Raw genomic sequence first — 16,138 nt, 5'->3', positions numbered from 1 at the left:
GCTGTGACTCATCCACGGCCACACAGGTACTTGAAGGCAGAATAAAGCATGACTGCAATCCAGAATTCTTTTTAAACTTTGTATTATGGATAATTCCAAATACACTACTAGTGATCAAGTCATGGCTAATCTTGTTTCGTTTATATCCCCACTCCCTTTCCACTTTCCCCTACTGTCCCCCACACTGGATTTGAACAAATCCCAATTTCACCAGTAAATACTTCAGTGTATATCTCCAAAGTTATGGTACAACCTGAAACTCGTGAGCCCTATTCTTGGGCTCATTCTCTGAGAATAGCCCTTGAGTGGAGACCAGCCCTCCTCTGGGTCTCAGTGCATATAAATCTCTTTCCTCTAGATTGACTACCTTCTTCCTACTCCCATGTCACAGAGTGTTTCTGTTTCAGAAAACAGAGATGCATGATGAACACGTAGGGGAGTTTCTGTTCCCACAGTGGTTGTTGGAGCTTCTGCCTCTACTCTGTTTCCAGCACATTTTGAGCAGATACCTTTTATTCTTTTTTAAAGGCCAAAGCTCCTTGGTTTAGCTAAAATGTTTTTGTTTTTTAAAGCTGCTTTACTTTTCTGGTTATTTTCCTTAACTAGAATGAACTTGTGTTTCTGGTAGACTCACAGTCTAAGGATATGCTAGTCTGAGGACCATTCTCCCCTCCTTCACTGTGACATCATGAGCTGCCTGTGACAGCGTGCCTGGGACAGTGTGTGTCTCAAGTTGCTAGAAGTTCAAAGCCCTCTCTGCCCTGTTGAATTCATGGCTCTCTCAGAAAAGCTTAGACTACCACTGGTTTGCCCTGAACTGGGCTTGCATTTCCCTTGGGTAACTCCGGCCCCTCTGTGATAGGAAAGTGCTGGAAGAGCAGAGCGACCAGGACCGCCAGCCACTGGGGGCTGGAGAGGCGCCCCACAGGGCCCCGATTCAGCACCAGCACTACGTGGGGGATTTGAGGCAGCGGATCCTAGCAGGACAGATTAGAGCCAGACAGGAACTGGAGTTGGACCAGGCACACCTCAGCCGGCAAATTAAAGACAGTAGGTGCCCACTGCTCACTGTGTTTGCTTCACCTTCTCATCTCTTCATTTTCATGCTTCCGCATCCTTCTGTATTCTCTCCTTTGTTGCCTTTATGATTTGATGGAATCTTTGGTATTAGGTGTTCTCTCCCCTCTTTTAGAAACCAGGGGCTCTTATGAGGGGCTGGAAGCAAGAATAAGGAAGCGACCTTCCTTATTGCCCCTCAGAGTGATGGACCTCCTGCTCTCTCTTCACGCGCACATTTATTTGTGCTTTGGTGCCTGTCCCAGCATGTGCTAATGCCTGGGGGCTTCCTTCCCTAGCCCTGTGGTAAGGGGGCCTGGCATCCCTCATATCTTGGCCAGGGCTTTCCCTCCATTCAGGTCCAACCACAGCCAGAGTTGTGTGAGTCTACGCCACACGGGCAGGGAGAGAGGTGCTGACCTTCTCTCAGGGTGTCTTTGGTTCCCAGACCAGCAGTGGCTGCTCATAGAAGAGCCCCGGCTGGCTGGCTTGCAGCAGCAGCAACAGCAACAGCAACAGCAGCAAGACCACATCGCAGAGAAAGAACTCGAGGCTTGTGTGCGACCTGGTGCTTGGCTCCAGACAGATCTTGAGACTCCGCCTCCCCCACCGGTCCGAAGCCAGAAGAGGGAGGTGCGACTGCAGCTTGGGCGCAGGAACGTGCTTCGGGCAGCACAGAGGGACATCTGGCGAAGAAAAGCCTCCTTCCAGCTAGAGAGAATCATCAAGAAGCAGAGGCTGCTGGAGGCCCAGACAGGACTGGAGCAGCCCAAGACATTGTGTGGGCTCCAGGATGACCACACCCAGAAGCCCCCATACCGGTTCCCTGGTGCTGGTGCCATGGTCCGAGGATCTCAACACAGAAGCAGACTGACAGATTGCCGTTCTTTGAGCCTCCAGAGGCTCTGCAGCCAGTATTTGCCCAGGCTACACAGGTACAGCCAGCTGTGGTCACCTGAAATCACTGGCTGAGGTTTACAGCCTTGTTGCCCAGTCAGTGTTCTTCACTTCCCAGTGCCATGGTTTCTCAGTCTGTGAAATGGAAAGATTTGCTTCCTCCTCTTTTTCCCACCACTTTTCCCCTCTTCTTTCTCTGTAGGTGACATCTTCTAAGACTTAGGCTTTTCTCTTCTCCCACCCCGAGTGGCAACTCTTGCTACTTTGGTGATATCTTCCAAGTGAGAATCTCAGCCTCATTTTTCACCTGCTCTTTAGACCCTGGTTGTGCACATACATTCCTTGTGTTTGTCCTGCCACCACCTCCCTCTCCTCTTGCCTCACACCGGACTGTGTTCCCACACGCTTCCTTCTCCTCCCTCCCTTCCACCTGTCCTGCCACCTCAAGTGAGCTTCCTCACCCTACCTTCCAACTGGTAATCTAGTGGAACACTAGCTGATTCCTGGGTCCAATTTGGGATCTTCTTTTTTTTTTTTCTTTTCCCCTTCACTCCTTATATTCTGTCAAGGTGAGGGTGGAGCAGGGGACTGTGTCTACTTCTCTGTATCCTCCAGGCTTACCTCAGAGCCTTGCCCATAGTATGTGTAGACTTCACGCCTTTTGGTTCTGTTGGCTCACCTCTCTGGTCTTCAGAGTACTAGGCAGGCTTTTTATTTTTTTAAAGACTTTTATTAAAAATTTTCAAACATAGACTAAGTTGAGAGAATAGTGTCCCTATCACCCACATTCAGGAGTTTCCAACATCTACCATGCTTGCTTTAATCTCCTCTCCTTCCTTTTCCTGATGAAATATTTTTATTTGTTTGTTTTGAGAGAGAGAGAGAGCACGTCCGCGCACAAGTTGGGGAGGGGCAGAGAGAGGGAGAATCCAATCCCAAGCAGGCTCCACACCACTAGCACAGAGCCCAGTGTAGGGCTCAAGCTCACGAAACTGTGAGATCATGACCTGGGCAGAAAACAAGAGTTGATCACCTCACCAAATGAGCCACCTAGTCTCCCCTCTGATGAAGTATTTTTTTTTTAATTAAAAAAAAAATTTTTTTTTAACGTTTATTTATTTTTGAGACAGAGAGAGACAGAGCATGAACGGGGGAGGGTCAGAGAGAGAGGGAGACACAGAATCTGAAACAGGCTCCAGGCTCTGAGCAGTCAGCACAGAGCCCGACGCGGGGCTCGAACTCACGGACTGCGAGATCGTGACCTGAGCCGAAGTCGGATGCTTAACCGACTGAGCCACCCAGGTGCCCCTGATGAAGTATTTTTAAAGCAACTCTTAGATACCGTGTCATTTCAATCCTACATCAAGTATACACTTAAAAAAATAAGAGCTTTTCTTCGAACCACATTTCATTATTCACTTAACAAAATTAAGATTAATATTCAATACAATCCAAAACCTAGGCCATATCAAATTTCTCTAATTGCCTCAAAAATATGTATTTACAGTTGAAATTAAGATCCAAATAGGATTTACACACTGCATGTGGTTATGTCTTTTAAGTTCCTTTTTCTTTTATTTCATTTTCATTTCTTCATATCACTGATTTGTTAAAAGTGTATCAGTTCTGTAGAATATGATGCTTTATAGATTTGCCTGTTTGATTCCTTGTGGTGTCATTTAGATGGTTCCTCTGTTCCTCACGCTGCCTATTAAATGGAAGTTTTCCCTAAAGGCATGATCACATTCAGATTCAGTTCAATTTTTTTATAAGATAAAGAAATTAAGGAACAGAGTGTACCTGGGCCTCTTTGAAGCCAGGGCTATAGTCCACAGTTGCTTTTTGTACCCATAGAGCTTTTCTCTGACTTCAAATGCTAGGGGACAGTGACATTGGCCTAGTTTTTAACCTCTTTTACATTAAACTAAGTGGGACTTTATATCCCTTTGTGAGCAGGCAATAGGGACCTTCTACTTTTCTGAGATGGATTTCCTTGTCTCCACAGTATTTTCCTGAGTCGAGATCCCTCCACCATGGTACCTCCTTTGCCTGATCCTACTGACCAAATGTCAGAGACAATTCCATCAGAAGAATATTTGCCCCAGGCTGCTTCTTACCCTCCAAGGACAGGGCATTTCAGCAAGAATGCCCTCTGTTCCTCAGGCAAGGGGCATCTCTGCAAAGCCAGGGGGGCCTTGGCAAGGAAAGGAGCCTCAGCCTCAGGCACCTGTCTCACTGTGAGTTCTGAGTCTGCCAGCATCCAGGAAATGGAGAGCGTGGGTAAGCAGCCCTGTTGGATGGTGTCCCAGAGCTTAGCATCTCTTGACCATTCAGCTAACAAGCTAAAGCCAAAGGATGAGCCAGAAGCACTCAGCCCTTCCACCTATACCAGGAGGGGTAGGGGACTAGCAGACTCTGACGACACACGATCAGGGTGGTGTAAAGAAGGGAACGTTGGGACCCACAAGACTGCTAAGGGAGCCAGATGCAGTTCCTCACATTCCTCTGGACCCAGACAGGCATCTGGGCATGGAAAGGCAGCCAAGACTTTCTGGGTAGAATCCAAACCACCTTCTTCAAGCAAGGCATCAAAAAGGCAGCAGAGGGTGCTGGTAGCTAGGGCCAGAGACATTGTCAGAAATTCCTCTTGTTTGCCTCATGGCAGCTCTTTGAGGAGGCAGCACAGCACAGGAGACCCAGATTCCACATCCTCACTCACCGATTGCAGCCCAAGAGTGGATCTTGTAAGAGAGAAAGATGGTGACTTATCTGATGCGGATAGCAGTTACTCAGTGGATTCTCTCTCCTATGTCTATGCCAAAGCCCAAATGGAGCCACTGAAGCCAGAGGACCTCCAGGGGAAGGAACAGGATCTCCCAGAGTCCGAGAACTCTGAAAGTGATGACAGCCAAATATCTGAGGACTCGCTGGCTGAGAAAGGATATGAAAGCCCGCCAGACAGCTCAGGGAGCAGTTATCTCACCAACCACCACGGCCACCCCAGGGCCAGAGCTAAAGTCCCTGTGAGGGGCTTCACCATGTCCTCAGACAGTGAACTATTCACCCAAACTTGCAGGAGCTTTTCCCTGGATAGCCTGATTGATGCCAAGGAGGAACTGGGGGAAGATCAGCAAGAGCCTTTCTTCATTTCAGCTGATGAGATGCCCGCAGAGACATTTTGGCACCTGCAGACCTCCAGTCTGCCCATAGTGGACCAGGAGGCAATGTGCAGGCTTGGTCCCATCAACCATAGAACAGGAACCAGGCTGGATGCCATCCTGCCAATGAGCAGTTCATTTTACCTTGGCCCCCCACCCCAGCCTCACTGTGAACAACCTGAGTCGGAGGTAGAGGTGAGCTCCTCTGAACAAGCAAACACACTCCAAGGCCTGCAGCTTTCAAGAGGGAGCCCTCTGTTGTCCATGGATTCCTGGTTTTCCTGTGACTCTAAGATCAATTCCAGCAGCCCTTCAGGAATAGTGGGTTCCTTATGTCCGAGTCCTGATATCCAGGAATTTCAACCCCAGGGTCAGGAGAGGCCTGGACAATGGCAAAATATGGAAGAACTTAAGCCATCAAGGGCAGAAACACTCCTGCCTTATAACTCCAAAGTACCCCAAGGCGGCACTGAGCTGCCTTGCCATATAAGAGGTGTGTACACAATCCCTGCCTCTGATACATCCAGGCTGTCATTCTGGGGGTCGTACAGCCTTCTTCAGCCACGAGTTGCTGGCATCTTTCGAGCCAGAGGTACCCCTGATACAGCCCAGCAGGGCAACTCGGAAGCATCCAACACCTCTAGCCTATCAAGTGTTTTGGCTGCCTCTGCCGCCTCATTAACTCATGTAGGCAGTGCACCTGAGAGTGACTGGGCTGCCCTTCAGCAGAAGTACCTCCTTGAACTGTCTCATCCTGTTCTGGAGGCTGTGAGAGAGCCCAGGCCAGCTTTCCCCTCCCTTGAAGAAGACTCCACTTCCTTGACCCAAGCTTCTGGCAAAGGAACAGATACTGTCTTGCCAGTTGGTTTTGGGGTATCCAGCAGTCTGCATTTCAGCACCTTTCCTCTCCATTTTTCCAAAATTAGGCATTTGAGAGCAGAGAAAGAACAGGACAGTCTGAGCACTGAGATAGAAGGTACTTCAGATTTCCTTACAACTAGAGAGAAAGAGGTGAGTCATAGTGGCACTTACTCAGCAGATGTAGAATCATTGACTTCTGGAACTATAAATGCACCAGTCTTTGTAGCCGAGAACAAGGTGGCAAATTCCATGACACAAGCACGTGAAGACAAGCAGAACAGTTTGGAAGAGTCTTCGCAGAGTAATGGGAAGCCTGGACTGATGACTTCCTCTGATGAATGTTTCTTCCTCAAGAGCCCTTGTCACAGTAATGTCACCATAGCCACTAAAGAAAACCATGGGCCCCGGGGCTGGGCTCCTCTCAGAAAGAATAGTGCAGGCCAGGAGGGGCACTTAAGTCACAGCAGCTACCTGCCCCTCCAGGAGGAGAAGGTGAACTATCAGGAGAGCTCCAGGGAAGTGGTTGGAAGGCACACTAGCGTTTCATTCGCGTCAGGTCCAGAGCCATACCCCCACTCTGCTGCCTGGAATCCATTCCTGTCTTCCTTGAAGCCACCCCCCTTGGAGACATTCTATGTGACCAAAAGCCGGGATGCCCTGACAGAAACTGCCTTAGAGATTCCGGCTTGCAGAGAATCAAGGGTGCCTTCCCCACCCCCGAGGGAAGCCTGGGGCTTTGGTCATGACCACCAGGTTCTCCACAATGTTTATGTGAAGAATAACTTGCCGGTGCTGTTACAAAACCACAATTCCAAGATTCCCTCATCTCAGCAGTTCACAGCAGGGAGGCCAGTTCATCTGAACACCAAGGAAGTTATCAGAAAAATGGGGAAATGCCCTGGAAATACTGAAGAAGAAAGCCATAATTCAGTTTATCTTTTTGTTGGTCAGAACAGACATTTTCTTTCATCTAGCACAAAAGTATGTGAATTTGAAAATCAAGTTGGAATTTTAAATGAACACAGTCTTTCAGCACTTGAGGAAAAAGAAAAGGCCACAATACAGTCCTATTGCAATGTTTCCTCAAACCATTGTAGGTCTGGGAGGCCTCTCCTTGTTTGTGAGTCTGAGGCAGATGGGGAAGAAGAGCAGGATCACCATGTAGTCCTAAGACAGACCCAGGTGTTTGATATGAACAGACAGCTTCCTTCCGGGGCCAGGTCTGATTTCATCTATAAAACCATCAATTTAGCCCTTGACAAGGACATGCTGGGGGAAACTGCTGTTTCTTTGCAGTCTAAATCAGTATGTCATAGAGTAAGAGGCCCAGAGATGATGGCCCAAGATGAGAGTCCAGCCCACAAGGGTGGGGGGAAAGCAGAGGGGAAGAGTGAATCTGGGCTTCTTGGGAAATCTCTCCATTCCAAAGGCTGCTCAAAAGAGTTTAAGCTTCCACAGACAGAATCTACATATGAAAGATTCCGGTCAGTTATAAGCTCTCAGGAAAAAAACCTGAGTGAATGCAAGGGCTCTGGAAGATCACAAGAAACGTTAAACCCCAAAGAAGAACCTTCTGGAAGAAAACAGAATAAAAGAGTTAACAGTGCTGATGAGATGGCCAGGCTAATTAGGAGTGTAATGAAGCTGGAAAATGACATCTTAGAAATTGAATCCAAGCAAAATAAGCAGCTATATGCTCCTCCCACACAGGGAGTCAGTAAGGAGTCTGTGTTCCAGGACCAGAGGGACCGGGAGATGGCTGACTGTGCCCTGAGGTCAGGCAGCTCTGGAAACCACCTGTCTTTCAAGGATCAGCCATCTTCTCCAAAACAGATAGATGATATTACCTTTAGGGATAGTGAAGCTGGAGAAATGGAGGTTAACAATAGCATTGGGAAAGGTCCCCAAGTCCGAAAAATCATCTTGAGCCCCTTCAAGTTAAGGGAATGTATACAAGACATTAAGTTTATGACAGAGCACACTCCCCCAGCTGTATTAGACAGACCATCCTGGGACACTTGTGATTGCGTAGGGACATGTACAGCTGGTAGAGGGTTCACAGACACTTGCGGTAATCCAAGAACTGAGGCATCGGCTAGTGCTCTGCCATCGCAGCCCAGATTGAAGATGTCTTCTGAGAAGGAGAGCGAGGCAGGGAATGCATCTGCATGCCCCAGAGGGCAGCCCTGTAGCTTGGGAGGTCTTGAGGAACTGGAAACTGTGAAAGATTTTCAGGAGAGCCAAGTTGCCAAATATGTAAGTAGTTCTAAGCAAAAGGGGCCAAAAGCTCAAGGCCGAGTTGAGGAAATGATTGTGCGAACGGGAGGGAGCCTACTGGAGGAAGACAAAATGGTCTCATGGACTCAGAAAGTTCCTAGCCCAAGCCCACATTGTGTGAGCACATCTTTTAGCCAGGAGACTGGCCCATTGCTGAGCCAGCCAGATTCCTCTGTGGCTCCTCACAGAGACCTGAGTGGTACCTTGCCTTTGGATTCTGCAAGGCTACCAAGAAACTATCTTCACGCATGTGATACTGTACACATTGACCATGTGCTGGATCCCACGATGTTCAAAATGACTGACAGTCCCTTGGTAACTGGAGCAGGGCGTCAAGACCAGAGTGGAGAGCCCCGAAGCTATAGCCCTCAGGGAGATGTTAGAGGGGGCTTTTCCTTGGCACACACTGCTTGGTGTGAGTCTGTGATAGCTACGGCCATGGCATCTCATGGTCAGTTCCATGTACCAGAGAGCATTTCCCTGGGGGCAGAGAGCAGGAGATCAGCAAGCACTCAAGATGAAGGAGGGGACCTCAGAAGCATCGTGATGGGCTTGAGTCCCAGGGAGAGTTTTGCTTCTGAAGCTGAGGCAGCTGTGCAAAGAGGATCAGAAAGAGCTAGTCCCCTGAAAAGGGGATTTAGCCCACTTGAAAAGACCAGCTGCCTCTTAGAAGAGGGTAACAGTCAAGGCCAGCAGGCTAAGCAGAAGGCAGAGAAGGAGGCCAAGGACCTCAGTCCTGCTGGTGGTGCTTTCTCAGCACCTGTGTCCTTGCCGAGGGTGCCTCACCCAGAGCACTGTGCTCATACATCTACGGACCTGGCTGTGTTAGAGGAGATCAGACAAGCAAAGGCCCAGGGAAAGCAGCTTCATGGCTTAGGGGCTGATGGCAATGTTCTTCCTTACTATGTGACTTTATTAGAACCTGAACATTCTTCAGGGGCCCGTGGTAGGCCTCAGTGTCCACAAAGGGACCAGTCGGTGTCAGATAGGACCAGGAATGAGGATGAAGCACAAGGATTTTATGTGACATCTCTCTCTGCTGAACCAGGACATCTGTCGACTGATGAGGCCACACCCCTCCCTGCAGACAGCTTTCAACATCTGCCCAACACTGAAACTAAAACAGGGCCATGGCATCCCTCACAAACTTCCTCCCATACAGCCCCTGTTCCAGGCAAAAGCCATTGTGCTGGAGAACGGAGACATTTTCTGGGAGCTGGTGAACAGTTTGTATGTCACTGTAGCTCTTCTGAAATCATAGAGAAAAAGAAAAAAGCAACCAGAACACCTTCCTCTGCTGATCCTGTGAGCTCAGACAGTTTTCCTTCCACACTGGTAGTGGACAGGAGGGTAAGGTCAGAGAAAGCAGTGGCTGCCTTATCTTCTTGGGCCCCTTCTGGTGATCCTGGCATGATTCTGTGTGGGGGAAGCCAGTTAGCTCAATGGGAGCCTGCAGAAGGCACACGCCCTGGTGGTCAGGAGACCAACCCAGTGCATCACGAACCTAGAATTCTAGATACCACTTGTGGTGGAGGTTCAGGTAATTTCTCAGTGGCTGCACAGGGAGGAAAAACAACCTGTTCTGAAAGTGGGCATGTGACCTGTGATGTTCAGAATTCTGTCAGCCTCTCAGGACGTACCCAAGACCATGGCCGGTGCTTTGAGGCTTCTATTGGCTTAGAGGAAGGGGGGGCAAGTCCCAAACAGGGTACCATCCTGCCTGGAGCCCCAAGAAGGGTTGATACAGAAGCTCCTTCACAGCACCATGTGAAGTGGGAGGAGAGCGATGACTGTGGGCTGGCAGAAGCCTGCAGCCCAGCAAACAGTGTCAGTAGCAAACACCCTAGACCAACTCCATTGCCAGATCAAAGACCTAGCCCTGATTCTGAAGTTCAGGAGGAGTCCCAGTGCAGACATCCACAGGAAACTTTAGACCGTGTCGTCATCTCAGGGAGCATGGAAGGCAGCAGGGCTCTTAGTCCACCTAGGGGGCAGGAAGACAGTGGAACATCACCCTGCTGGCATCTTTGCAATCCTCAACCCATGGATTCTCGTGCCTGTGCATCCCCGTCCTATACTTTATCGTGTTACAGAGACGGTGACCTGAGGAAGAGGAGTGCCAAGACTGCCCTACATACTCTCCAGCCACCCTGCATAGTATCTTCCAGAGCCTGTGGAATGGATGAGACAGCAGAAAGCGATTCCAGGGCACATGAAGTGCTCTGGACTCCTGGCCTTGAGCCCAAAGGCATTCGTGTAGTATTTGCACCAGCAGACATCAGTTCTTGGGAGCCTTCCGCTTCTGCTCCTGTCCTATCTCTGGCTCAAGAGGGCAGCTCCCCTTCTGCCCCTGATGTGATGACATGTTCCTTGAGCCACTCGGTGGCTGATGGAAGCTCAAGGTCAGGAGAGGATCCTGAGAAAAAGGTTGCTGAGAAGAAAGCCAGCCTAGAGCCTGAGGCTACCTTTTCCTCTGCAGACATGTACTCTGAGCCACTGAGGGAATTTCAGGATAGCTCTGTAGGTGGCCAGAATGCACAGGACTCTCAAACCAAGCCAGAACCACCTTTAACAACTGGGAGACCATACACCCTGAATTTAAGTGAAGGGTCTATTGAGAGTGAGCTTCTGGGGGAACCTCAGCATGGATGTTTAGAAGATGCCATCCAGTGCCTTCCAGAAAAACCACAACTTTCCACTGAGTCCAGAGATCACAGTGGATTGGATCCCCAAGCCAGGTTTGTAGCAAAGTTAAAACACATTTCTAGGCACCAAGCTGACAGTCCCTGGGATGAGGAAGAGCAGCAGAGACACCAGGCTTCGGGTGGTCGGGAAGAGCCTGCCCAGGGCAGGAGCTCCCAACCTTCCCATGAAGGTGGGTTGGACAGCTGTCGAATTATAGATGCAGGCAGAGAGGAAGCATCTGTAGCCCATCTCTCTGTGCCCAAGATGCTTTCATCAGGCTTTGAAGACTCAGTCTCCATGCCTTTGGGGCAGAGTGGAGCCCCATGGCCCACACCCCAGAGCCCTGGCCTGCCTGCCTCTGGCAGGGAGCAGCCGGCTCCCCATCATGGGTGCTCACTTCCGGTGATTTCAGTCTTTTCTGGCCCCAAACACTCCAGGTCCTCCCCCAGACCACAGTTCTCTGTGGTCAGCTCTTCCCAGTCTCTTCAGGAGCTGAATTTGAGTGTGGAGCCTCCTTCCCCCACAGATGAAGATACACAGGAGCCTAACAGATGGTGGACTCCACATCCCAGGGGTCATTTCAAAGGAAAGTCAGCAGCAGGAACATCTCTGAAAGCTGAGGGCTGCAGTCAGAAAGCCTCATCTAACTGGGACATGAGCACTGCTGGTCACCAGCCCCCACAACCTGCCAACCCTCCTTACCCAAAGTCCTCAGATCTTTCTTGCATGCCAATCCCTGACTTCATGACAGGCTGGACATCTAGTACCCTGGAAGAGTCCTGGCAGGAAAATCCAGAGAAGTGGCACCCTAGGGTAGACAAAGGAACGTTACACTTGGGCTCCAGGGACATCAAACCCTACATCCTCTCCTCACGTCCAGAGGGTCCTGTACACGTTGGCTGGAAGCAGTATGTGTTTGGCAGTGCCACGGATGTCTCTTGTACCCAGGGCCCGATACCATCAAACATGGCCCGTTGTTCAAGCATGGACGATGGCCTGGAAGACCAGAACTCTCCGCTCCACTCCCACCTCAGCACCTATGCCAATGGCCGGGACCTGGGAAACACACAGAGCAGCACTAGAAATGCCCAAGGTTCACACGAGGCCTGGGAAGTATGGGGCTCCTCATTTGCCTTGGGGAGCCCCCACATCCTGAACACCCCTGAAGGAACAATCCCCAGTAAGGGTCCTGACAAGAGAGCCCAGACCCTGGGCACTCCTGATGAAGCAGGCTGTCTGAGGAGTAGGCCCCTGTTGGCAGAAGAAAGTGCTGCAGGTCCAGTAGATGAGATTATGCTTCTGTATCCGTCAGAGGCATGTGGCCCTGTGGGGCAGTCCAGGATGAACACCTTGGAGCAGGGCACACAGACCCTGGGCTGCAGTGTCTGCTGGAGCTCCACTGACATCTCTGCTCAGCCAGAAACAAGTGCAGTGCCAGGCTCTGGTTTGGTCTCCTGGACTAGCATGCACAACCTGTCTCTCCACCTCTCACAGCTGCTACACAGCACCTCGGAGCTGTTAGGGAGTTTCTCCCAGCCAAGTGTGGCTGAAAAGGAGCGGAACGTCAAGAGGGAGTCCCCAGATGAGATGACCCAGGCCCTAATGATGGACTGCTGTACTCAGACCACCATGGATGAGGGCATCCAAACTGAACTGGCCTTACCATCTCTGCACCTTCCAACCCCAGAGGCCAGCCCTCAGGAGGTCAATGTGGTCCTTGAAGTGCTGGGCTCAGATATCCCCATCATGTCCCAAAAAAAGGGACATGTCACAGGGACCCTACAGAGGAGAGAGTCAGAGGAAACTGCATGGAAAATGGCAGGGCCCTCAGAATCTCAGGAAGAAAGCCCCCACTTCAGGCCCCAGAGCTTTCCAGCACCCGCATACCACTCGAGGCTTCAGAAAGCCCACTTTGGGCAGAACCTCCCTTCTGTGATCCCTCAGGCTTCCCTTAATGCCTCCCTGCCTCCCAGCGTCCAGGCAGAGGAGCCCTCCTGCCTGGCTGTCAACAGCCCCAGCCTCAAAGGCTCCCACTCCCCAGGGCCCTGCCCCAGTCCTGCAGAGTCCATGGGGAATCCTAAGGTCCAGAAGGAGCTGGGCATCGTGGGTACCTTGTTGGTAGACAGGGCCTCCTCCCCAATACTCACGCTTAGTGCCAGCACCCAAGGATTGGGGATCTCCCTAGATTCTTTGTCTCTCACAGCCCCCTCAGCTTGTCCTCTTGAAGGCCGCCAGAATTTTGTCTCCAGTCCAGACCTTTTCCTTGATTCCCCCAGGCCTCCAGTGGATAATTATTCTCAAATTGTTAATGAGTCCGGTGAGTCCCAAAGAGTGGGGGCTCCATGTGGGGAAGGTGGAAGTCCCTTAGAAAGGAGTGATGGCAGTTCGCTCCTTGAGGTGAGGTCCCCGGTCAGTCCACCACAGGGCCCAAAACTCCAAGTCTGTTTCATAGAGCAGCCCCCTCAGCAGCTTCAGCCCAAGACCACCACCTTGGTCCAAAGCAGACGACCACCACCCTCACTGAGGAGCCAGAGTCCGAGTCTGGCTGATGACTTTGTGCCTGAGGACGTGGCTTCCTTGGAGTGTGGCTCGCTGAGCAGTAGGGAGCCAAGTGAATGGCGGAGCAAGACAGAAAATGAGGGTGAGCCACAACCCACTCTGGACTTTTCCTCTTCAAGAGGAGGCCTTCATCACCTCAGACCCTGCCCTGTCTCTGAGTTGACTGCTACTGCAGGGCTCCAGGGTCCCACTCTGAGCCCTACCTGCCAATCTGAGGTGCTCCTGAGCTCCAGTTCCCAGGTATGCATGGCCGCTGAGCCCCAGCATCACGGTCTGAGGGACTCCTCAGTGCATAACAAAGTCAGTCATTGGAGCGGGGTTCAGGATGGCTCTCCTGGGGGGCTAGGTGTGGAGTCACTGGGAACCAGGTGTGATCTTAGCTCTGGAAAACAGGGACAGAAGCCCCTACAATCTCCTGACAACCAGAGCCAGGATCCTGAGTGGTCCCAGAGGGAGCAGATCCCCTTGCAGATTGGGGCCCAGAACCTCTCACTCAGCACAGAGCTCACAGAAGCGAAGTTGCACCACGGCTTTGGGGAGGCCGATGCCCTGCTGCAGGTGCTGCAAAGTGGGACAGGGGAGGCACTTGCTGCTGAGGAGCCTCTGCAGTCCACTTGGGAGGAGCTCTTTGCCCGGTAAGTGCCCCCAGCCTGGCGTGAAAGGGCAAGGGGTGGGCTGAAGGAGAACCACAGAAGGCTAATAGCTGGCTGTTCCTTTCTCCTCTGCTCAGCTCTGGGATCTTCCGGGGCTCAGAGATAGATCTTAAGATGGAGAAGGGCATTCAGGGCCAGCTTCAGTGAATCAATCACATTTTGTCTCAGGCAAAAACAAACCATTGAGGCCCTCCGGAGAGAGCGAGCTGAACGACTTCAGAACTTACACCAGACACGGAACCTCAGCCCCCAGAAACAACTGAGCCTCCTGCCCAACAGGGATCTCCCCACCTGGGACCTCGGCCTACCCAGCAGGCGCCGAGAATACCTGCAGCAGCTGAGGAAGGATGTTGTGGAAACTACAAGGTATGGACCAGGACCCTGCAGAGAGCAGATTGTGTATGGAGTGGGAGGGCTGTGGGGGGCAGGGCCTGGAAAGTGGGGGCTGCAGCTTCCTTTGGACAGGAGTGATTCCAAGAGTGGGTCCTACGTTCCTGTGGGCAGGTGGAGGCAGCTCGGGGAGAATGGGTCAAAGGGAAAAAGGAGGATGTGGGAGGGAACAGGGTGGGGGCAGAGCTCATGGGAGAGGGTGGACAGAGCAGCTGTGACCTTCTGTGTAAGACAGCAGGCCTGAACCTCAAAATGGGTGGTAAAACCAAACTGGGCAAAGAGAGGATGGGTCTTTCAAGAGGATGGTGTTGAATAGGTCTGGGGTAAGCAAGCCAGGGCCGTCACCCATGCACCCACCATGTTAGAAGGCATCTCTCCACCCTGTGGTCTTCCTTAGGAGCCCAGGGTTGGCATCACGGTCTGCTCACCCTGCCTCAGACATAGCGCTGATGCTGCAAGAATACCAGCGCGCCCGCGAGGAAGCCAAGGTGGAGATTGCCCGGGCCCGGACCCGGCTGCAGGAGCGGACCGAGCAGGAGAAGCTGAGAATTCGCCAGCAGATCATCTCCCAGCTACTGAGGGTGGGGCATGGGGCAAGCTAGTGATTCTGGGTGGGCCGGGAGCCTGGGAAAGACGCCAGACCGGGTCAGCCTTCGCCCGGGCTGCCTTGGAGTCCTGGGATAAAGCCTTTGGAGGAAGGTGTTGGACTCCTAGTGCCAGCTCAAAGCTGTGCTCGCTCTTTTTACTTGTCACCCTCCTCTGACTGGCTCCTGTCCCCAGGCCAAAATCTGGGAGGAGGCTGCTTTGGTTTAGAGTTGGGGTAGGTATGTGGGGAGGCACTGGGGAGGTGAGGAGGGGTGGTTTCAGGGGAGGAGGGGATAGAGAAGGTGTACCAGCAGCTGGTTGCCAGCCATCCGTCCTTGTAAGGAAGAAGAAAAGCTGCACACACTGGCTGCCTCCAGCTCCCTGTCTGCCAGCTCCAATGGAAGCCTCTCCTCTGGTCTTACCTCTGGCTACAACAGCAGCAACGCCTTATTGTCGGACCAGCTCCAGTCCCCAGACAGTGTGGTGAGTGGGCAGATACTAACAATGAGCCACAGGCCAGAGCCACTGAGACAGGAGTTGGAGCAGGAAGTTGTGCCTCCCAGAGGCTGTCACTGACTTGAACCCTTCTCGTGGATGATGGATAGGCTTTGTCTCTCCCTTAGTTTTGCCTCCTTCTCCCTGTGTGTTCATTCAACATGTGTTTATTTTGTAGGTACTATTTTAGGCACTGGGGATAGAGCAGTGAGCAAAAAAGTTTTTCTTAAACCGTTAGAGGGATATGCACAGATTATTGTAAGATTATTTAAGCACTGTTGCAGTAAGTTACATGAAGAAGGGGTTCTAAGCCAATATAAAATGGGATCTGATCTGGAAGGTCAGCAAAGATGCTCTGAAGAGAGTGTGTTTAAAGTGACACCAGAAGCGTGAGAGGCAGTTAACAGAGCAGAAGCTTAGTGTAGTATGTCAGGTGTCAGGAGAGATGGGGGGTTGGGTGGGGAACATAGCCTTCCAGACAGAGGTCTTGGTAAGTGAGGCCTCAGGGAGGAAGAGTTTGAG

General features: G+C 51.4%; 1 protein-coding gene across 5 annotated transcripts in view; it reads left to right on the top strand.

Moving 5' to 3' along the window:
• STARD9 (StAR related lipid transfer domain containing 9) overlaps positions 1-16,138 on the top strand; it is a 124,123-nt gene that overhangs the window by 94,008 nt on the left and 13,977 nt on the right. The window contains exons 21-27 of one of the 5 annotated variants that reach the window (XM_047861052.1): positions 863-1,050; positions 1,505-1,991; positions 3,959-13,733; positions 13,887-14,128; positions 14,315-14,512; positions 14,934-15,117; positions 15,464-15,604. In XM_047861052.1, the coding sequence (XP_047717008.1) occupies positions 863-1,050; positions 1,505-1,991; positions 3,959-13,733; positions 13,887-14,128; positions 14,315-14,512; positions 14,934-15,117; positions 15,464-15,604 (11,215 nt within the window). Of the gene's footprint in view, positions 1-862; positions 1,051-1,504; positions 1,992-3,958; positions 14,129-14,314; positions 14,513-14,933; positions 15,118-15,463; positions 15,605-16,138 lie in introns of those variants that run through there. The other 4 variants (XR_007152704.1, XM_047861051.1, XM_047861054.1 and 1 more) reach the window with 4 other exon arrangements.

This window comes from Prionailurus viverrinus, chromosome B3, assembly GCF_022837055.1.
Source record: "Prionailurus viverrinus isolate Anna chromosome B3, UM_Priviv_1.0, whole genome shotgun sequence".
In the NCBI taxonomy this organism is placed as follows: domain Eukaryota; kingdom Metazoa; phylum Chordata; class Mammalia; order Carnivora; family Felidae; genus Prionailurus; species Prionailurus viverrinus.
Note: the sequence above shows the minus strand (reverse complement) of the source record. Positions and strands in the feature narration are given on the sequence as shown.